Here is a 23175-nt window from a genome sequence, read left to right on the forward strand (position 1 = left end):
ATGAACCCCACACCCTCCCCGTTGTTAAAATCCTGACCTTTCTGCTTCCTGGAAGCAAGCACACAGCTCTCACCCTCGCCCCCATGCTTCTCACTCATGGACAGAACCAAAGCAGAGTTTTAGATGCATAACACGAAACGGTACTCTACTACTGCATATTTTTAAAACAGGAAGTGCTCTTATCTGACCAAAGAAAATGTCTCTCCAGGAAAACAAACAAAGGGGCACAAAAAACCCTCACACTTAGAACACTTAAATCATTATTTTCTTTCTTTTTTATTATTTTATTTCAATCACATAAATATTCCCATGCCCATAAATATATACATTTATGGTACTAAAAGCTTTTTCATAAGACAAAACACTACATTGTAGAGACAATGTAATGACACGAGGTGTCCCTGGACAGGTGGAAGAATGGGGAGGAGATAATTGGCCCAGTGCAGGGGGAAGGAGGTGGGAGGGAGAGAAAGCTTGAAAACGACAAAAAGCAAAATCGAACCACGCTGGCACTTGACTTTTAGAGGACGAAGCTCAGCAGACATCAACTGATGGCAAAAGGAAACCACACAGCCAGGTACGCGAGACCTCACTAGCGGGCAACACAGACAAAGCCCCGCAGCTGCGGTCTTCCCGGGCCAAGAACTGATTGCTTGAGTCGTCCTTCTTATCCAGCATGCGGAGCTTCGAGGATCTGCAGAGTTGAAGACTTCCGAGCCAACAGACGTGGCAACACATACTGGCGGAGGGAATCTGTTCCCTCACCTGAAAGGGGGGCCACTGAGATCTACCTTGCTAGTTTGCTTTGAGGAGCAGAGGTAACATATCAAAAGTGGTGACATTCACCTGGGATATAACTGACACTCGGTCACAGTCTCGTTATCTTTTGTGGGTGACCACAGGCCTCTGAAGCATGTAATGTCAGATTCCACCCGTCCACTCCCGTGTGGCTCTGGCCAATCACCAGCCGACTTCAGGGTCGAAGCATGGTCCACTCTCCCAACTCGGATGGCGGGTCACCACCACCAGGAAGTCGCCAAGAGCGAGAAAGCCTGAAGAGGCTCTGAACAGGTTCTCTCGGGCGCCATGCTGGTCAACAAAGCTCCCTACAAGCTCACATTTTTGGAATATGGGTGTACTGGAATGATACCCCAAAAGGGAAAATTACAGGCGGCATACTCCTAGGACCTTAGCCTCCCTCTTAGAAAACAAGGGCAGCCCTGACAGAGGTGAAACCAATGGTGGCCAGCTTCCAGATGGCGGCCTACAGCATTAGCGACAAGCCAGTCTCCAGCCTCAGGCTCTGGAAAGGGCTCTCTGGGGCTCTTCTGAGTTTCTCATTCCAGGGCTCATCATCTTCCCCTCTCGGGACACCCACGTTTTACAAATTCAGGTCAGTTTCCATTTTGCTGCCTTGGCCATGGTGGGACCAGTTTGGAGCCCTGGGAAGAAAGAGAGGCTCTCTTTTGGGGACACCGCTGTCCTAAGGCACACGTGGAGAAGGCTAATAGTGGAGCAGGATGACTCACTCACTGGGATGTCCCTGCTGACTCCAGGGCACCCCTCCCAAGCATTATCTAGTAGCTTCTGAGAAGGGACATCTTCATAGAATACAAGGTAGGCCCTGCTCCCTGGGGGCCTGGCCAGCCACCCCGCATGCACCCCTAAAGGGCATTCACGTCGAGCACCACCAAGGCCTCCCACAGGGACTCAGCCCACCCGCAGGAAGTCTGGACTGTCCAGAGCCCGGGTTGGGAAGCCCAGACTCCTTGAGACGAGTCTTAACTTGAGGAAGTGCGGCCTCTCCTCAGTGAACCGGGCAGGCGTGTGTGGGAGAGGACAGCCTTGGGCAGGAAGTGCACAGACAGAGCGTGTTTGGGGGACGGCAGCAGGGACCTCCAGGACGGCTGGATACCGAGCACAGAGGGAGGAGGAGGAGGAGGTGGCGCTAACAGACAACAACAGGTGCAGCTGAGGTATAAACTGTGGTCTCACACGCGTGGGGACATCACCAGAAGAGCCCAACCTGATGCTTTTGAGTCCTGAGGAAAGGCCTGGATCAGTTTTTGGTTCTGATGAGGGTCCCCCGTCTTTTGCAAGTAGTTGTCCAGAGTGGAAGACATGAGGCCCAGGAGGAGGCCGACCTTGCTCTCCTCTTGTCCAAGCCAAAGTTACTGAGGAGGAGGAGGAGGAAGGGGAGGAGGAGACCAGGTCGGTATGCCCTGGGGCCAGCAGGGCCCAGGGAGGTCAGTCCTGTTCAGACGGATGCTGCTCGCAGGGCCAATGGGCTATGGCTACAGGGATGGCCGGGATGGCCTGATGCCTACACCACCCTGGCCCTGGCTGTTGTGCCACACGGTGCCCTCGGGCCGCCAACAGCGTGTTCGGGGCACAGCTGCTCCCTGGAGACAAGCCTGCTGGATCGGCACCTGCCTGGAGCCTTCAGATGTACTCCTCCTCGTCCCTGTCCGTTAGAAGCAGGGACCACTTGTCCCCGCTGTCGTCGGCTGTGGCACTGTGTCGGGACAGCCTGTCTGAGGTATGAGACACCTGGCTGACGTAGCTGACCTGGTCCCACAGCGAGGGCCGGGGGGCGTCCCGCAGGCGGTCGTCCAAACCGATGTGCACGCTGACCTGGGATGGGGTCAGGGGCTTCAGGCGGCCATGGGCCTGCACCTCGTACCACTCCAAGTCTGGCTTCCTGTAGCTGCAGGTGAGACATGCAACAGCGCCTGAGGCATTTGGGGCACGGGCCTCTGCTGAAAAGGCTGACACAGGCCTCTCCCCTCACAGTTCATTCACACGCAGTCCATCTCGAAAGCTCTCGGGTTTAGAGAGAAGGGCTACGAAACACTTACGATTCAAATCCCGTTCACCTGATAGAGACGAGTGCTACCTAAACACCTTACACACGGCAGCTGCTGCTACGCATGCTCATACATGAAGGAAGGAATGGCTTTCCTGAGGGACGCCCCCCACCACGTCCACAGGGCCACCAGGGCGGCCCGGCTGTTGGAGGGGCTTTGCGTGGATGCTCCATAAGGAAGCCCACGCTCGGCTCAGCAGGAGGCTGTCGCCCTGCTCTTTGCCTCAGGCAACTGGGATGTTCTCCTAGCCATCAGCTCTCCCAAACCCTGCAAAGACCGCACCGCACCCCCACGCGCCTCCGGCCCACTGGGAACTCACCACTTGAGCTCCAGGGATGACAGCACCACGGAGACCGAGGAGGCGGCCATGGCCGCTGACCCCATCCAGGGCTGCAGCACGATGCCGATGGGCATGAAGACACCTGGCCGACGGGGGGTGGGGAAGGACACACTTCTGCACTGCAGCCCAGGGACCTGCCCTGACCTTCTGGAAGCCCTCTGTGGGGGTGCTCGGTCGTTTCAGGAGGTCGCAGGGAGGTCGGGGCAGGGGCCCTGGCGGCACAGTGGTTCCGCACGGGGCAGCTAACTGCACGGTGGGCAGTGTGAAACCACCAGCCGCTCCGTGGGAGAAAGACGGGCTTTCTACTCTGTGAAGAGTTCCCATCTTAGAAACTCAAGGGGGCGGCTTTGCCCTGTCCTGCTGGGTCGCTATGAGTCAGCACCGGCCAGATGGCAGCAGGCTCGGTTTGGGGTTTCTCGGCAGGGAGGGGTGCAGATCAGAGCAGGGGTGAGGTGGAGCGGCAGTAGAACAGTGCAAGTGCAGGCACGCTCTGACAGATCATCTTACCTCGAGAGCCTTACGGGACCTTGTTTAAAGAGAGATGAGAATCTAGACACTGTCCAACATCTGGGGCAGGGGGTTAGCTCCTGTTGGGCTCTGGGCAGGAAGTAAATCTGCCTGACTCAGGGACCAAGGGGACGGACGAATCCCTGTGACCGAGTCACCGCCAACCCTCAGGCTCTGTCAGGGTGTAAGCACCTCAGGGGTCCTCACTCCACACAGGAGCTTACTTCACAGAAGTACTGGGCCTTTGTCCCCTAGCTCCACAAGGTTACAGGGGTGGCGGTGGTGGTGGTGTGTGTGTGTGTGACTTGTGTGTGTTTTTGTCCCCTAGCTCCACAAGGTTTCAGTGTGTGTGTGTGTGTGTGTGTGTGTGAAGGTATAAAGCACAGAGATCCATCTCTTTCCAGGATTCCCTTTTAAGATAAGGCTTATCAGGTCAGGGGGCAGTGTAGCAACGATGAAACATACAACTTTCCGCTAGTTCTTAAATGCTTCCCCCTCCCAACTATCATGATCCCACTTCTACCTTACAAATCCAGCTGGACCGGAGGATGTACACTGGTACAGATGGGAACTGGAAACACAGGGAATATAGGACAGATCAACCCCTCAGGACCAGTGGTGAGAGTGGTGATACTGGGAGGGTGGAAGGAAGGTCAGATAGAAAGGGGGAACCGATGACAAGGATCTACATATAACCTCCTCCCTGGGGGATGGACAACAGAAAAGTGGGTGAAGGGAGACGTCATACAGTGTAAGACATGACATAATAATAATTTATAAATTATCAAGGGTTTATGAGAGAGGGGTAATGGGGAGGGCAGGGGAAATGAGGAGCTGATGCCAGGGGCTCGAGTGGAAAGCAGATGTTTTGAAAATGATGATGGCAACAAATGTGCAAATGTGCTTGACACAGTGTATGTATGTATGGATTGTGGTAAACGTTGTACGAGCCCCCAAAATGATTTTTAAAAGAGATAGGGCTTCTGAAATGCCAGTCACAGTGCCCAGCAACCCTCCCCCATGATTAATTTTCAGACTCCAGGTCTTAATGAATGAGTGTTGCAGAAAATATGCCCACAAGCAAGTGACTGAGAGGACCAGAGGGGGCAACGGTGAGCAGGGCCGGGGAGCAAGAGCAGCCCGTGGAGGCTTTTCACAGCTCACTGCAGGGCAACAAGGCTGGCAGGAACGGGAGGAAGGCCACTGTGAGAAACACAGCTGAAGTGGATCTACTCTCAGACTTTCCTGCTCTGGGAAAGTCTACTTAGAGGGCTGGGTCCTCCTGGTGTTGTCTCCTTTGTCTTCACGACATACCGAAAACAAAACCCAAACAAACTCATGGTCTTTGAGTGGATTCTGACTCATCGCGACCCTAGAGGACAAGGCAGAACTGCCCCAGCGGGTTCCTCAGATGGTAACGCTTTATGGGAGTGGAAGGCCTCATCTTCCTCTTGTGGAGCAGCTGGTGGTTTTGAACTGCTGACCTTGTGGTTAGCAACCCAACGCAGAACCACTTTGCCACCAGGGTTCATAGACAACAACAGAACCCCAGTTCTTTCTAAGGTGTTTGTGCAGCCAGCAAGGTGGGCTATATAACACGCCCCGTAGGGACTTGGCAGAGAGAGGAGGGACCGGGGGGGGAGGGGGGAGTAGGAGGCCACACAAGGTGACAAGCCAGGCAGCGAGAGCCACCCCTACCTGCCGCAATGGGTATCCCAATCAGGTTGTAGATCAACGCCAGGACCAGGTTGATCCGTATTCTCCACACGGTCCTCTTGGAAAGGTGGATGCTGGCCACCACGTCGAGGAGGTCATTCTGCGTGAGAGGGAGGGCCGGGGTGAGGAGCCTGTCCACGCCCCGCAGGGGGAGAGGACAGCCACACTCACCCTGATGAGGACCACATCGGCCGCCTCGATGGCCACGTCGGTGCCCGTTCCAATAGCAATGCCCACGTCGGCCCGGGCCAAGGCTGGGGAGTCGTTGACCCCGTCTCCGACCATGGCGACCTTCTTCCCTTGGAGTTGCAGCTCCTGGACCTTGGCCACCTTGTGGGAGGGCAGCACCTCGGCAAAGACCTTGTGGATGCCGACCTAAGAGGGCAGGAGACGGCTGTCAGATGAGACACACAGCCACACTCGACTCGGGGGCCCAAGCCATGAGCCCTCCCGCTCAAATCTCCCCTCCTCCAAAACCAGGCCATACGTCTCGGGGATTGGCTTTCCTGCTCAACGCCCCCACGTCATCTAGCCTCCCCGCCTTTTCACGCAGCCTCCTCGCTGGCCCCTAACCCGGTTCTGGCCCAGCAGGCTTCCCAAAACGAGCCACTGCTGCCTACTCCTCTGCTTGACAGCTTTGTGTGGGGCTTTGGGGACAGGCAGTCGTGGCGGTTGTACAACATGGTAAGGACTGGCACTTGGTAATGAATGACCCACATAAAGATGGGCTACCATACCAGATGGCACGCTCGATCGATTGCATACAACAAAATTCTCCTGCGACAGGGGCCAACCTACTTAGAGACTCCCCCCACCCTCAGTGGGCAGGACTGGGTTCTTCCCCACCTGGCCTCTGCCCATCCCTGACCCCCAGCCTTGTGGTCCACGGGCCCCGCACTTTATTCTGTATCCACCTCGCTACCCGCAGCTCCTCAGTTCATCCTATGATTCTCTCTCTACCGCACTGCTCAGCCTGCCCGCTGCAAGCTGACCTGTTCCCTCTGCCCCCCAGCTCCTGACAGGCACCTGGGCCCCCATCACTGGCCCTGCCAGCTGCTCCTTGAAGTGTCCAGCCAGGACACGGAGTCAAATACTTCCCACTGGGCTACCTCTCCACTGACCATGAGCCTCCCGAGGGCAGGCCCACGCCTCACTGCCTGGGGGCCGGTATGTGGATCAAAGTCCTAACCAGGGATGGGAAGGGCTCCAGGGGCCACAGCAGGAAGACAGGCCAGTCCTGTGGGTTTTTCTTAGGAAGCCGTGGTATTGCACAAGCACTCAGCTTTGCACACAGGGTTTGTGTAAGCAGGCACAACTTCCAGACCTCACACTGGAGCCATGTTCCACAGGGGTCAGGAAGCCACGGGGCAGGCTATCCCCACGGCACCCGGGGGGTGGGATGAGTGGGCAACACACCCTCTGACCATAAAGAGGGGGAAGCCTTTTATTTTAGCCCCCCCAAGTCTTGACTGCCTGACCCCGGGGCCCAGCTCAAAAGCAGGGCAACAGCGAGCTGGAACTGCTTTCCCGGGGTCATGGGCAGGCCCGTGTTCATCATGGCACCCAGGCCCGAGATGCCGTCTTCATGTGTGGAGCCTGGGGGTGTCTCTGAGCAGAATAGGGCACACGGTGGGGATCGCTGCCTTCCCCAGAGAGAGCTGTCAGCCTGACATGCTCCTGGTGGCTTGAGGAATTCGCCCCCTTACAGAGGGACGCCGCCCAGCTGCCGGCTCGTACCTGAGTGGCGATGGCCCGGGCGGTCTTGCGGTTGTCCCCGGTGATCAGAACCACGTCCACCCCCATGCTCTTCAGCGTGTGCACAGCCAGCACCGCCTCCTGCTTGACAGAGTCCGCGATGGCGATCATTCCGCAGAGGACACCTGGGGGAGGACCAGCGACGGACGCAAATGATGCCGGCAATGTCCCCACCCCTGACCGCTTTCCTTGGCATTAAACGCAAAAACCCACGCATCAAATTGTGCAGCTGATTGTGGGTTGCTTTTTAAAAAAAGATAGATGGGACCAAAAGCCTGATATTAGTCACAGGATTGTGTGTGTGTGTGTGGGGGGGCTCATCTTGTTATTTCTAACTCTGCACACAATTCTTCTGCAGGGAGTACACATTCCTGTACAGACTGCCTGGCTCTTAGTAAGACCCCAGTGAGCACTTGCTGTGGAGACATGAGAACTGACAACACGGCACTTAGAACGTGAGGTGCAGCCAAGCCACCCCAAAACCCATCCTTCCTCTTTTGTACCTTCCACCAAAACACGTCGGTGGAGCGTTTTTGGGAGTGAAGCTCGGATACGGAGACAGCAAGGCTCTAAGGGTCTGACATGGGCACAAGAACAGGGGGAAGGGATGTGACGTACAGAAGGGGGCCAGTCCTGTAATTGGACAGGTGCTGTGGACCAGCTCAGAAGGCAGGGGGGTTCACAGGGATTTTGGAGCAGGAATGGCAGCAAGACTGGGAAAAGAAGGCTTATTTGGCTGGAACGTCAAAAAATATAGCACTACAAATGCCTACTTCCGACATGCACATGGTTTACGTCTATTAAGGGGGCCTGTAGGCACAGTGGGCTACATGCTGGGGTACTAATGGCAAGGTCAGCAGTTTGAAACCAGCAGCTGCTCCAAGGGAGAAAGAGGAGGCTCTCTGCTCCCCCAAAGAGTTGCAGTGTTGGAAATCCCCAGGGGCAGTTCTACTCTGTCCTATAAGGTCGCTATGATTTGGAAACGACTCGATGGCAGAGAATTTGGCTTTTTAAAAAATTTACTTCTACTAACAGAAAACATCAAGAAAGGGCCAAATGTCTGAGAAAGGAAGCCTGAGGCACAGACAGCCCGTGTGCTGAGAAGCACGGAGCAGGATTTGTGAAAGCAGAGATTACCAATGCTTACTAGAGGCATCCTCTGTAGAGCCTGGGGAGGCAAGGTCCCGGGTTGCCTGTGGGTTTGAGGGCGCAGTACCCTCTCAAAGCAGTGATACTCGAGAAGTCAGCTGACTTTGTATGGCCACCTGGGCAGCGGCCAAGGGTGACAGAGAGGACAATGACAATTCCAAGGGCAAGGAGACCACTGCCAGACAACACTGCTCTGGGGGTGAAGGCTGATTGCAAGGGCTTTGGGCTGCGAGCGGGGGTGAGGGTGGGGCGATCCCAGGGAGGGGGACTCAAGGGGGAAGGTACCATCGATGGCCACCAGGACCGCTGTCTGCCCTTTTATTTCGTGGTCTGTCATCGCGTCACTGACGTCACTGGAGATGGTTAAGCCATTGCGCCTCATCCACTCGCGGTTCCCAATCAGCACGGAGAAGGTCTCAGGGGCCGCGTCTGCTCAGAAGGGATTGTGGGGGTTTCCAACTAGGCCAGCACCATAGGCACGGGCAGTTCTGAAGAACCTTAACCCAACCAGTGACCCAATAACACCACCCCTCAAGGCCCAGGGAGAAGCGCACTCCGTGCTTAAGACACGTGGGTGGGTGTTCATGGGGCGCTAAGAGGCACGTGTTGTCAATGTGCCCAACCCAGATGCGATCTCTACTTCCCTTCAGAAGCATCAGCCAAATCTTTTCCTACAGAGAACAGACCACGCCAGACGTGCCGTCCTCGAGACAATTCTGACACACAGGGACCCTCTTCAGGGCTTCTGAGGCTGTAACTCTTTAATGTACAGACAGCCTCATCTTTCTCCCTCAGAGCCGCGGGTGGATTTGAACCACTGACCTTACAGGTAGCACGCCAACCCTCCCCTGACAGTGCAACAGGGATGAGAAGCAGTTCGTCATTTGCCTGGCACTAGAAGCAAGTGTTAGTTAGCTTAATGGTTGTTCACTCAAGGTCCACCAGCAAGTGGCTAGGCGGTCTATGTAGGTGAGGCTTCTGGGTGGGGGCAAAGGTGCCCAGGAGGTGCAGCTGGTCAAGTGCTGTTGGTGCAAACCCACCGGCTGTTCTGAGGGAGCCCGAGGAGGCTGCCTGCTCCTGTAGGGAGTCTCAGCCTTGGAAGCCCGAGGGTAATCACTGTGAGTTAGAATACACTCCGTGGCCCGGTTTTGGGTGAGGCACATGTTTTGCACTTAGCTGCTGACCTCAAGGTCGGTGGTGTGAGTCTACCCAGGGGGATCCCAGAAGAGAGGCCTGGAGCCTGCTGCTGGTGAAAGCCCTGTGCCCTGTGCCGTTCCACTGAGCACAGTTCATCCCACTGAGCACAGTTCTAGGGGACACAGGAGAGCGCCATGAGTCGGGGGCATCGGACGACTCCTGCACGGGGTGGCTCCTGATCCCTCTGCCTGCTGCAGTCCTGGGAGCTCCGGAGAAAGGCCATCCTGGAGTTGGGCGGGGCTCCCAGGGACCGGGCGTGGGTGGTGTTAGCATCCCCAACCCAAATCCAGACTCACGACTCAGAGCAAACGCTGGAGCTGGGCTGGGGGTCAGGGACTCGTCCACTCTTACATGGGGAATGGAACAAGGCAGGCTGCCTTTCCAAGCTACCCCTCTGAGCAGTGTCGCTGCTCCCCCTGGCCTCCTGCCCATGACACGCCAGAAGCCCCCCTTGAGAGAGGGAGACAGAGAACAAGCGTGGTACCCCACCCCAGCTGCTGTGCACTGTCTGAGGGAGAAGATGAGTTTGGACCAGGAAAGAGGAGACTCAAGCTCACGGACCAGACGGGCACTGCTCCAGCCAAGTGCCAAAGCACCAATGCACCGAACCACGGGGGGTATCCTGGGGGATGGGAAGGCAGCTGAGTGGCCCAGAGCACACCTCCAACTGTACCCCACCAGGCCCTACAGGTCCCCTGCAGCCGAACCATGGCTGGTGTTACCTTTCTCGGCAAGCCCGTTGCCCACTCCGTTCAGGTGCTCCTTCGGGGCCAGGGTGCCATCCACGCTGCTGACCTTACAGCCGATGCCACAGCCCGGGACTGTCTGGAAGTCTGTGCAGTAGCCCAGGGCTTCTGTTCCAAGTTCCTGTGGGAAGAGCAGGGAAGAAGCGGAGAATGGATCGGGAAGGCAGAGGAGACGGTGAGCTCGGCAGTGATTTCTCTCTCATCTGGTAAGAGATGATTCTGTGACTACATCGACGTGAGATTGCACATCGTAGACCTTCTCTCTTGGTGGCCGGTTTGTGGTACCTGGACAGGTTACACACCCAAAGGAGAAAGGAGTTCCCGGCAAAGAACTCAGCTAAAGGGGCGTACACGCAGGGTTGACAGAGAGGAGCGGTCACAGGATCTCCAAAACTCACTGCCGTCTGAGTGCTCTGACTTACAGCCACGCAGGAGGACAGCAAAGAACTGCCCCTCTGGGTTCCCAAGGCTTTCATCCTTATGGGAGTAGATAGCCTCCTCTCCCTCGGAGCAGCTGGTGGGTTCGAACCACTGACCTTGTGGTTAGTAGCTCAATGTGTAGCCCACCAGAGCAGTGGGCCCCCAGAATTTCATAAAAACAATGGAGAAGCGGGGGCACAGCTATTTTGGGGCTATCTGACCCCTAGCAGAGACAACTGCCCGTCTGTTGGGCAGGGCAGGGTAATAGCGAGGGGGGCTGGTACTTAGCCAGGATAGCAAAGGGAGCAAATGCAAGGGTGGCTGGGGAGGAGCTCGGTTCTTCCGGAATCACTGGGAGGGTGAACGTGGAGACAGAACGCTCTGAGGTTTCGGTGAGTGGTCCTGTCCAGGAGGGGAGCTAGCCCCTGGCAACTTCTGCCCAGGGCATTGAGGTCACCTTCCTGCCTGGACGATGGCTGCCCTTGACCAGCAACATCGCTCCTGAAGGGAATGGTCTGACAGCCCCTGCCCCCTCTACAAGATCAGCTCCCGGGCTGAGGGCACTCCGGGCCCTTCTCCTGGAGGGATGGACAGACTGTGGGGCTTTTCGCCTTTGGCACCGGGCTCACTCCTGCCACGCCAGCTGCATGGATGCCTCCCTCCCTCACCTGAAGCTCCCACCCTGGTTTCTGGGCCCCTCTGATGTGACTGGGGGGGGTTACGTGCTGTGTGCTCCCTAAGAGCAGAGTCTGACCCGCCCTTGTCTTTGTGACCCATTGCCCTGCACAGCCCTGGGTACAGATGTACACCCACACCCGTTAAATGCATGCCGCATCAATGGCTATGCCAACGTTAGATGTCACAAGCGCCCTATGGTGGGCAAGCACACCTGTGCCCGCTCATAGGCACCTTCTAGGGGTTCACAAACTCCAGGTGCCACACTCAGACACTGTTGGCACCAGGGGGTGAGGTGGGAGGTGGGGAAGGGCAGGTGCTCGCAGGCTCCCATTCCTCTGTGAGGTGCAGGGACAGGGCAGTGCCGTACCTCTTTACAGTACTTGGTGACCGCCACGCCCAAGGGGTGCTCGCTGCTGGCCTCGGCGGTCCCCACCACAGCAAGGACCTTTCTGAGAGGGAGCGTGGCCACATCCACCAGCAGGAGGAAGCGCGTGACTTTGGGGACCCCATGGGTGATGGTGCCTGTCTTGTCAAACATCACGGTCTTTATCTGCGAGAAAACCACCACACAGCCCCGTGAGCAGCCATGGTGGGGACGTTCGGGTCCTGGCCTTTCTCAGGCAGAGCCTCGGGGAGCATGAGGGAGACCAGGCCCAGGTCTCATCACCGGACGGTGAGTGGCTATGGTCGCCGGCTGGTTGTGGCTTCCTACTGCTCCCCAGGGGACACGCTACCCTCAGGGTGGCTGGTGCTGCTTTCTTTTTATCCTGTTTTTACTTCATTATTCATTGGGATTTAATACATTGATCATGGATCATTCCAAATTTCAATCCCGTTGAGCAGAATTGTACAATTGCTCCCACCATCAGTTTCCAAGCATTCCTTTTTCTACATGGACCCCCCCAACGACGTCTCCCTTTTACTGCACCCCACCCCACCCCTTACTGTCTCCTTCCTCCCCCAGCCCCACCTGTTCTACTAGCTTAAGGTGCAACAGTCAGCGGTTCGCTCGAGTCAGCCACGGCAGCCAGACCCCCAGCATTCCCGGCCAGACCCACCTTGTGCGCCAGCTCCAGGGGCTTGCCCCCCTTGATGAGGATGCCATTCTGCGCGGCCACCCCGGTGCCCACCATGACGGCCGTGGGCGTGGCCAGGCCCAGCGAGCAGGGGCAGGCGATGCACAGCACGGTGATGGACGTCTGGAAGGCAAACCGGAGGATCACCTCCGTCTGCGAGATGTGCGTGCTGTGGCCCTGGCAGGGGGTATAGACCGGGAGCCAGGTGAGCGGGCAGACCAACACACACACACACACACACACACGCGCGCGCGCGCACACACACACACACACACGGCATCGCAGCAGGGCCAGAGGGGCCCCCAGGGAGCCGTCAGAGCCATCTCGAACTGGCACATGATCCGGACCGCACCCTTGTTCTCCAGCGGGACCCTGTGCACTCCCCTCACAGAGAGGCACCCTCCCAGCAGGAGGTGGCACAGGCCTGGGAGCCCTTGTCCTGCCTCAGCTCCCTTCTCGGTGGCATGGAGGGGAGAGCACTTGTTTGCAGGCTGCTGCCGGAGTACAGTAAGGAGGAGGGAAGAGCAGGCGAGGCTGTCTGCCCCCGTCACGAGCTCTCGCCTGCCCTCCGGGGTCGCTGTGAGTCGGCATCGACTCGCCGGCAGTGGGTTTGAGAGTTTTCAGATAGATCGAGTCGGGAGAGCGAGGAGGCTGGGTGCTCCCATAGGATTTACAGCCTTGCAGACGCTAAAGGGGTGGCTCTGCTGCGTCCAACAGGGCGGCGAGGAGTCAGGATCGACTCCGTGGCAGTGAGCTGTTGGGGTCTAAAGTGTCCAGTCTGACCCGTGGGCACAGGAGAAGCACCGAGATACTCAGCACAACACCATCCTTAGGACTCTCGTCGTCGTTAGGAAAGCTTTCAGAATGACCGTGTCCCAGGAATTTATCCTGAGGGAACAGTCACACAAGTGGGAAAACACTCAAGGTCATCAACACAGTGCTGGTTTTCCTTTTTTCGTTGTTTTTGGTGGTGGAAGAGGAAGGTGGGCGAGGATGGCACAAAACGGAAAACCACCAGCCGGGGGCTTGCTGGTTGACCTGGGGGTAGGGTGTCCGTACTGGCGCAGGATACACTGAGGAAATGATGTGGCCACGGGCACCCTGCAGAGTGAACAAAGCAAGCCCCCATCGTCTCCCGGCTGAGCTGACGCAAGTTCACTCTCCGCCCAGCTCTGGAGAGGGACTGGCCAGCGTCTTTACTTCTCGTCTCTCTCCTTCCAGGCCACCATTTTTCTGGGTACCAGAGGTTAGGGTCAGGATTTGCATTCTGACAGTTTGCCTTATTGTTGACTTATTTTTCAAACGGGTGTGCCTCGGTGATGGAGGATCCAGAGAGGCCGTGTTCGCTTAATCACAACAGAAGGCGGTCCTCCTAGATCATAGAAATGGGCCCCAACCTTCCAGCGGTCTCCCTTTCCCTCTTTTATTTCGAAGGTGCTAAAGGAAGGTCCAGAAGGGTCACTAACAACCACCCTCCTTAGAGAGAGGAACAGATGTCGTTTCCGATAGAACGTGACTTTAAGATGAAAAGAAAAAACAATATCTAACAGCACCCCAGCGTCAGGGGTGGGCCTGCTAGAAGGAGCGGGAGCCCTGTCCCCACAGATGGTGCGACAAGAGTGTCTTAAAGGAACATGCAGTACCTGGGTGGCAGCATCCGCTCTGAGGGTGCAGATAAAGACAGAAGGAGCCAGTCAGTCGGAAAGGCAGGCAACAGCAGAAAGCCACACACTCCAACCTGCGTAGGAGGGGTTCCCCCCAGCCTGGTGCTCTCCCTCAAAAAGCAGAAAGCTCTGGCAGTTGGCTGCCAGCCAGAGCCAAGGGCAGATACTCGTACGTCGCAGGGTGCTCTCCACTGCGGTCTCCCGAGATGCCAGCGAGTGCGGCACTTCTCCCTTTAGGACGGTACAGCCCGCTTCTTAAACGACATCTTGGTAACCAAGAGTTCTGGTATACTGCTAGCGACAGGCAGGCATTTAAACTAAAGAAGGGGGGGGGGGAAATAATTCCTAGTTCGTGGTTTCTTATATTGTGGCTCAAAGGTAAGATAAACACTAGTCTGGCTGTGTGATTTTAAAATCGTTTTTAAAAATTCAGGGAGGCTGTTGTGCCACTGAGGGGAGCTGTCTTCAAACACCACTTTTCCAGAACCTTCTGAGGGACGGTAGGGCTACCCAAGCTCAGCTTCATTCACAGATGGGCCCGGGGGCTCTGAGGGGTCTGTCTTGCAAGTTGTCTGCCTCCCTGGCCTCTCATCACTGGTGCTAAGAGTCACCCCCAACCGGGACCATCACAAATGTCACCCGGCCCTGGCAAGATGGCTGTGAGCCTTTCACACATGTCTAGCTCTCGTTTCTGTCCCAAGTTTCTTGGGGGGTGGGGTGTCCTCCTCCACCTTTCCCTTGCATGTCAAAGTATATACGTAGCTATCCCATTATTTCCCATACATTAGCAAACACATATTTAGTGATTTGGAAACCGTTAGCATTGCTTAAGAAAGGAGGGAGGCTGCAGACAGCTAGCTGCTCGCTAGAGCTGCGGGGTGAGCTATCTTCTGGGATGCAGGATTTATGGCCATAAGATTGGCCCACACAGCACGTGATCCCTGCTGTAGGCAGAAGGGCCGGGAGGCGGTGGGTGTCTGTGACAAAGGCATTCCTGGGAAGCAAAGGGCATCTTTAAGAGAAGGCTACAGGACGTCAGTCACTTGCCGTCCGTTCTGCTGCTGTGATAAGTGATGCAAACATAGAACGTGTCACAAACGGGGCAGCTAAAGCCTACGTGAGCCGAGAGAGAGGCAAGAGAACTGGGCGTTAACAGCAGAAGCTTATTTACAACACAGCAGTAACCACCCTGCCCGAGGCATCCAACTTACAGGGAAGTGTTTCTGAACAACACCAAAATCGAGAAAACCGATTATAATCCATACCACCAACGTCACCGTCGAAATGATGATGATGAATGGGACAAAATACCCACTGAACCGGTCAGCCAGCTGCTGAATGGGTGCCTGCGAAGACAAACACAGGGCCGGGGCGATGGCAACCGGCACGCAGCACGTGCAGCGATGGGCTCTGGACCTCCCCTCCAGGCAGCGTGCCCCATTCGACTGGACTCTGGGAGGAATTCCCGTGGGGAAACAGGAGCCACTTGGCCCTTCTGAGCAGCTCTCGCAGCTTTCGTACCTTTGACATCTGGGCCTCTTCCACCAGCTTCACAATCTGGGCCAGCGTGGTGTCTCGGCCCACGTGGGTGGCAGTCACGAGCACAGAGCCGTGAGCGTTGAGGGAGCCCGCGATCACCGTGCTGCCTGGCTTCTTGGTGACCGGCATGGCTTCTCCTAGGGGGTGGAGGGCAGACACCAGCTGCCACCCATTCTGCAACACGCCCCCCCCTCAACCTGGCCCCTGCTGGAAGGGACCACGGGACAAGTCAGCTAACCTGTGATGAGGGACTCGTCGGCCATGGTGTTACCTTCCAGGACCTTCCCGTCCACTGGGAACTTGCCCCCGGGGACCACCTTGATGATGTCACCCCGCTGCACCAGCTCCATGGGCACCTGCTCCTCTCTGCAACAGAGGCCGCCCCCGTTACACACGGGGAGGAGCTCTCACCCGGGCACGTCTGGACGCACGGCCGGGCTGTCCAGGCTCGACTTGCTTTACGTGGGACAGCAGCAGCATTCCCTGGCTTCACCCATTTATAGCCTGAGCCGCGACTTCCTGCATAGGTGCTAACTGCCGGGCACTGAGGACGTAGCTGAGCACAGCGACGGCCAAGCCTCTCCTCTCAAAGCCCGATACTGGGGAGGAAATGGAGTACACACAGGGCGGGATCGGACCAGGCAATAAATATGTGCCATCGACTCCATCTGTGGTATCGTGGTTTTGTGCTGGGCTGCTATACCACAAGGTCAGCGGTTTGAAACCACCAGCCGCTCCACAGGAGAAAGACGAGGCTTTCTACTCCTCTCAAGAGTTGTAGTCTCAGACAGTCACAGGGGCGGTTCTACTGTGAGTCGGAATCAACTCGATGGCAGGCTGTGTGGAGCCCTGGTGGTGCCATGGTTACGTGTTGGGCTGCGGATCCGCATGGTCGGCAGTTTGAGACCACGAGCCGCTCACGGGGAGAAAAGCGGGGCCTTCGATTTCCATAAAGAGTTACAGTCTTTACAGGGAGGTCACTATGGGTGGACATCAGCTAAGAGCAGTGTGGTTGTGTTTTTTTATGACGAATGCCAACAGGGCCTTGATGGCACTGTGGGTTGGGCAGCGGGAAGGCATGGAAAACACATGGGCCTAAAGTAACTTCATACGCCCCTTCCCTTCCACAAAGATGGCCTTGAAGCCACCAGGTATGTACAGGGAGCCACCTGGATCATTTGTCCTCTGAATTCTTCCCTTTCCACTTAAAGGCCTGCGGCTGGAGGAGAGGAGCGAAGCTACTGAGGCTGCCTCAGGGGTCTCTGGACATCGGTGCCCATTCGAGGTTGACTGCTAACCTGCAGGCTCGCCGTTTGAGCTCCTCTGGCGGTACGGCAGAATCAAGGCCTGGCAACCACCTTTCACAAAGATCAGAGGCAGGGAAACTAGGGAGCCGCCGCCTCTGTGCACACCAGCAGGGGCGGGTGTTTTGCACTAGCACCAGAAGACAGCGATGTTGATGCTGGCTTTTTAAAAATGGTTCCAGCAAAGACCCAGAACAAAAAAATCATTACTGACGTGAAAGAGGGGGGAGGGCAGAGTGGAGACCCAACGTCCATCTGTAGACAATTGATCGTCCCCTTACAGAAGGGTCACAAGAAGACACGAGCCAGTCAGGGTGTAGTGCAGCACCAACACAAAACATACAACTTTCCTCTAGTTCTTTTGCTTTCTCCCCCACCACTATCATGACCCACAAATCATGACCTTACAAATCCGGGTGGACCAGAGCATGTACACGGGTACAGATAAGAGCTCTCAACAAGGGAACCCAGGACCAATAATGAAAACAGAGATACCAGGAGGGTGGGGAGTAAAGAGGAACCGATCACAATGATCGACATATAACACTCCTCCTCCAGGGGGATGGACAACAGAAAAGTGAGTGAAGGGAGACAGCGGTCAATGTAAGACATGAAAAAAAAAATCTAAATTATCAAGGGTTCATGAGGGAGGGAGGGTGGAAGGGAAAAAAATTGAGGAGCCGACGCCAAGGGCTCAAGTAGAAAGGAAATGTCTTGAAAATCATGATGGCAACAAATGTACTAATTAATGTGTTTGACACAATGGATGTATGTATGGATTGTGATAAGAGCTGTAAGAGCCCCCAATAAAATGATTAAAAAAATGATTCTGGGATAGCCTCTGCATAGTGACATTCAAAGGCCTGCCCAGCTTGCTGAGCTGCTGCCTCCGTGTGAGGGGCATCATGGAGGCTAGGAGGGCTACTGGTCCTCCACGCTCGGCACCAGGGACCCTTGGTCAGCTCCGTCACAGGGTCAAGGTGTGATCGGGAACAAGAGTCTGTGCTTCCGCTGTAAGCAGTCCAGGGTCAAAGGCTTGGTACTCGTGGTCAGCCCCTGAGAACATGGCCCTGCCCAGTCCTGCCCTGCCGCTCCTGGACTCGTCCTGAGTCGGGACTGGCTCTGTGGCACCTTGTTTTACTGGTTATGCAGGGAGGGATAGGATGAACTGCCAGGTGTTGAACTAACTATCCATTTGCACGGTTCCTATCTGTGTCTATCTCTGGCTTCCAGGCTGTACACCTCCTGAGAAAAGAGCTGTCTCTTAATGTTTGTGACCCTGTCCTGCGGTCCCCTGCGGGGCCAGATGGTTACGAACTGGTGGAGATTTTAATCTACCCCAGGGGCACCTGGAAACCAATTCTCTCCCTGCACAAACTGAAATGTTTGCTTAGACAGTGAGGAGTAAAGAATTGGCTGCACACGTCCAATTTGGGACATTTTAAAGAAACCTTCAATAATTCTGGTCTCTGCTTAACCTAACTTGCATGCTTTTTCTGTTCTGCCTGGTGCTGTTGGGTAAACATTGGTTGGCTGACTACAAGGTCAAAGGCTCAAACCCGCCAGCTGGTCCGTGGGAGCAAGCAGAGGCTACCTGTTCCTGTAAAGACGCAGAGTTTAGGTCGCTCTGGGTGGGAATCGATTTGACTGAATGGAAAACTATGAGCAGCTTGGTGTAAAGCGGACATGCCTGTATGGGTTTAGCAGGGTTCTTTCTGCGGTTCAATTTCCACACCAGTTGCTGTAGAGTTGATTCCGACTCACGGCAACCCCATGGGTTTCTGGGACCTGCACTCTGTAAGGTTTCCAGGCTGTGAACTTTCAGAAACAGGTTACCGGGACTTTCTTCCGAGGCTCCTCGGACTGCGAACTTCACCCAGTGCTCAACAAGTTGTGCCCCAGGAGCCTCTAAGAGTTGGCCACGTGCACCCTGAGATACAGCCAGTTCCACGCTGACCCTGCAGCCTGGCTTCAACACAGCACCTGGAGGGCCTGGGTCAGGCAGGTCCACAGAGCAGACAGACCAGAGCTGACAGCCAGATAGATTACAGAGACAGGATGTGGTGACAGGTTAGATGTGGGGCCGGAGGAGGAAGTGGAGGAAGGAGCAGAAGAGGTGTCCCTGAGGAAGGCTTGGGCAGACAGGCAGAGACACTGGTAGACAAGCAGGAGTTGGGTCAAAGAAGCCAAGAACCACGTCTTTAAGGATGAGAGCCCAGACGGCAAGGTAGCGTAGGTGATGGGTCAGGTAAGAAAAGGGTGAAGGGGTCTCTGAGGGCCTTAGCAATAAAACCAAAGAAGCTGATGAGAACCCACGAGGATGTAGGAGGGAAGGCCCCAAGATCTCTCTTCCAAGGAGCTCAGTGGTACAAAGGGCACAGGGCGCAGGGGCACGGGGCCCAGGGAGTGCTGAGAGGAAGTGCCCACACCGTTGGTAAGACTCAGCCAAGAGGGAGATGCTGGGAATGAAAGAGAACCTGCGACCAGAGTGCCATCTAAGTTTCGGCAGCAATAACATCAGCCAGGCTTATGAAGAAGACAAGGCCCGCGCCCACTGCTGTTGGTTGGCAGAAGGAAGCCCTTGGGTCTTTGCTCGTCTCGAGAGCAAGGCTGTGCTCAGGTTCCAGGTCCTCGAGGACGTCTCCCATTGCCGCGGTTGCCCTTCCTCTTCTGCAGTCATGGCAGCTAACCGCATGCCCTCTCCTTGGCCACTCGGCCTCGCGCCCTTGCACTCCAGGCCAAGCTTGCGGATCGAACCCACCTGATAATGACGTTGTCCTCCCCCAGGGTCACGACGGTGGCCTCTGTGGCTTGGAGTGACATGAGCTTGGCTAGGGCTTCTGAGGTTTTGCTCTAAGGAGTAACCAGAATACAAGTCAGGGTTGTCGTAAGCCCAGCCGCCAAACCTAGACCTCCACCCATAGGGCTGGCATGAGAGGGCCCAGCATCAGAAGGTTCTGGCAGGATGGGGTCGCCAATAACTGGGCGGTGGTGGAATCACCGCAAGGCGAGGGAGCCAGTGTCTCACACCCGGGAGTTACATTCCAGGCCTGCGCCTCATCCTTCAGTGGGACACCGTGGGCACCATGCAGGGTGTCATCCGTGGCATGGCTCCGAGGTGGAAATGCCAATTTCTACACTCACAAGCCACGTCCTACCAGATGGTGTGAGCTTGGACCTGAAGCCCCAGGCCCATCCCATCCATTCAACAAGGCACCTGAACAAAAGGCTTAGTGAATCCGATTAGCTGGGATTTTAGAAGTAGCAACCGATTTGGAGCTTAGTGACCGGAGCGCCTCATTAAGACGCTGGTTTCGGATTTCTCTCTGTGTACTGTGTGTCATTAGTAATTCTAAACGCGCGGTTTGGGTGCCTGGGGACCCGCCGTTTGGCAGCCTGGAGCTGCAGGTACCTTGGCCACGTGCTCCAGCCACCGTCCCAGGGCGATGAACACAAAGAGCATCGGCGGCGTGTCGAAGAAGGTCACCGGGCTCCTCTCGGCCTTCTCCGCGATGGCCACCACCAGGATCACCAGGGAGTAGGCGTAGGCGATGCTTGTGGCCAGCACGATGAGCACGTCCATGTTGGCCGTCCCGTGCTTCAGAGACTTGTAGGCCTGGACGTAGAAATACCACCCCCCGAGGAACTGGAAGACAGGAGGCGAGAGTCAGGACTGGGCACAGCTCACCGGGCGCCCCCTCCGGGGTGACACACGCTCTAGAAGGTTTCCACGACGCTGGTGTCTGCCGTTGGCGTCTCTATGAAGCGTGTGTCCCAATTCAGGAATGGAAGGGTCCCAGGAATGGAGACCTTTCAAAGCCGAAGGGCACAGCTAAATGCTCACCAAGAGGAGAGTGGTCAGACAAGGTAGGGTTCATTTTCCCTGTGGACTGGCCTATGCAGACCTGCAGGAGGATAAACTAGGTGCAGGAAGCGCGAGCGTCAAAGAATCCACCTGGTCCACAGGTAAGGACAAAAGCCAGACAAGTGGACAGCGCAAACATCCCTGTGTCTCCCCAACTCTGAGCCCGGAAGAACACATGGTGCCCGGCTACCACCACCAACTGCTCTGAGAGGGGCTACATCAGAAGGTCCCGGGTAGAGCAGGAGAAGAGGGTGGAACCAGACTCTCAATCACAGGCTTACTCTCGGTGGATAGAGACGGTGGGACCCGGGGGCGAGGGGCCTGCGTTGCCCTTCAGGTCTGGCCCGGTGTTCACCACTGTGGTAGACTAAATCATCTGTGTCAGATCACAAGAGCAGCCGTGAGGCCCACACAAATCACACGGGGTGAGGGGAAGAGGGATGGAAACGGGAAACACAGGGAGGAAGGGGGTTAAAGGATGGGGCACCACGAGAGTCGCAATCCATGACACAAAACAAACCACGCGTGACCTGTGGAAAGCAAACCGAGGATCTGCTCTATAAACCTTCACTCCAGTCACAAAATGGGGGAGGGTTAAAAACAGAAGAGGGGTGTCATGGATTGAATGATGCCCCCCCCACGATGTCTGTTGTAAATCCCAACCCCTGTGGCCACAGCCGCAGTTCCATTTTGGAATGGGCTGTCTTAAGATGTTCATGGGGCAGATTCAGTGTCGGGTGTATCTGGCGTCAATACCCTTTGAGACTAAAAAAATAAGTTAAACAAATGGGACGAGCAGAGGTAGATAGATGCCAAACCACCTAGAGCTCTCTAGGAGACTGCCAAGCAGCAGCTCAGAAGAGACAAAGGCCACCCCTCCAGAGCCGAGAGCGAGAGCGAGAGCGAGAGCGAGAGCGAGAGAGAGAGAGAGAGAGAGAGGTGGGGGGGGTACGCTGTACTTCGATGGTCAGCTTCCTGAGCAGTGAGTCCTGGTGGTGTAATGGTTGTGTGTTGGGTGCCCAACAGCAGTTTGAAACCACCAGCGGCTCCTTGGAAGAAAGACGGGGCTTTCTGCCCTGGTAGAGTCACGGTCTTGGAAACCCACAAGGGCAGTCCTCCCTTGTCTTATTGGGTCACTGTGAGTCAGAACCGACTTGATGGCAGTGTTTGGTTTGAGAGTTTGGTTTTAAATGGTGGGGAAAGGAGCCCTGATGGTGCTGTTGGGGGAACCATAAGGCCAGTAGTTCAAACCCACCAGCCGCTCCAAGGGAGAGCGATGAGGCTGGCTGCTTCATGAAGATTCAGAAAGCCTCGGGAACTCTGCCCCCCAAGGTCGCTAAGGGTTGGCATCAGCTTGGTGGGTGGATTTGGGGGATTTGAAACTATGAGAAAAGAAATGTGTTTGTTAAAGAAACAAAAGCAATAGTTACAAAATCAGTCTGTCTACTATGTCTTCCTTTCAGTGACAAAATCTGTGTCTGTATTATGTGAACACACAACACACACACACACACACACACACGTCTGTCCTCAACATCAGTGAAGATCTGGAAAGACAGACACCAATTCATGACTAACAGCATTATGATAACGCTGAGACATGGGGTCGGGTTGGAGGAGAGACTGATCAGTGGGAGAATTATCTTCTCCATTTGTTCTTAAGCGATGGCTTGAGTTGTTTACAATAAGCTTGTATCATATTTATAACCAAAAGGAACACATATTTTATAAAATCCAACTGATGAGGGAACCCAGGATAAATAAACCCCTCAGGGCCAACAATGAGAATAGAGATACCATGAGGATAAGGGGAAGGTGGTGGGGAGAGAGTGGGAATCGATCACAAGGATCAACATAAAACCCCCTCCCAGAGGGACAAACAACAGAAGAGTGGGTGAGGGTGACAGAGGACGAGGGTGACAGAGGACGATGCAAGATATGAAAACAATAATCTATAACTTATCAAGGTCTCATAAGGGAGGAAAGGTGGGGGAGGGAGGGAGGGGAAATGAGGAGCAGATACCAAGGGCTCAAGTAGAAAGAAAATGCTTTGAAAATGATGATGGCAACAGATGTACTGATGTGTTTGACACAATGGATGAATGTATGGATTGCGATGAGATAAGAGCCCCCAATAAAAGTATTTAATAAAAAAATAATAAAACTTCAAAAGAAAATAAAATGTGACTGTAATTTAAATGCTTTTAAATGATCATATTAAAACATAGTAACCAAGGGACCAGGTATAAGGCATCATGCAAAAAAAAAAGAGTATGTGTATATATATATGTATATGTATATGTGTATATATATATGTATATATATATATATATATATACCATATTGAATGAA

The 23175-nt window shown here is 55.2% G+C and overlaps 1 protein-coding gene across 1 annotated transcript in view; it reads right to left on the reverse strand.

Annotated features, from left to right (window-relative positions):
- Positions 1 to 303: 303 nt before the first annotated feature.
- Positions 304 to 23175, reverse strand: part of ATP7B (ATPase copper transporting beta) — a 47782-nt gene continuing 24910 nt past the window's right edge. The window contains exons 7-20 of the mRNA XM_075562877.1: positions 20371 to 20604; positions 19720 to 19811; positions 15893 to 16020; positions 15637 to 15791; positions 15327 to 15461; positions 12434 to 12628; positions 11743 to 11925; positions 10254 to 10398; positions 8620 to 8763; positions 7168 to 7310; positions 5602 to 5805; positions 5413 to 5530; positions 3187 to 3289; positions 304 to 2707 (exon numbers count right to left, since the gene is read on the reverse strand). Coding sequence (XP_075418992.1) covers positions 2443 to 2707; positions 3187 to 3289; positions 5413 to 5530; positions 5602 to 5805; positions 7168 to 7310; positions 8620 to 8763; positions 10254 to 10398; positions 11743 to 11925; positions 12434 to 12628; positions 15327 to 15461; positions 15637 to 15791; positions 15893 to 16020; positions 19720 to 19811; positions 20371 to 20604 — 2244 coding nt within the window. The 3' untranslated portion in view covers positions 304 to 2442. The remainder of the gene's footprint in view (positions 2708 to 3186; positions 3290 to 5412; positions 5531 to 5601; positions 5806 to 7167; positions 7311 to 8619; positions 8764 to 10253; positions 10399 to 11742; positions 11926 to 12433; positions 12629 to 15326; positions 15462 to 15636; positions 15792 to 15892; positions 16021 to 19719; positions 19812 to 20370; positions 20605 to 23175) is intronic.

The sequence above is a fragment of the Tenrec ecaudatus genome, chromosome 11 (genome assembly GCF_050624435.1).
Source record: "Tenrec ecaudatus isolate mTenEca1 chromosome 11, mTenEca1.hap1, whole genome shotgun sequence".
Lineage (NCBI taxonomy): Eukaryota > Metazoa > Chordata > Mammalia > Afrosoricida > Tenrecidae > Tenrec > Tenrec ecaudatus.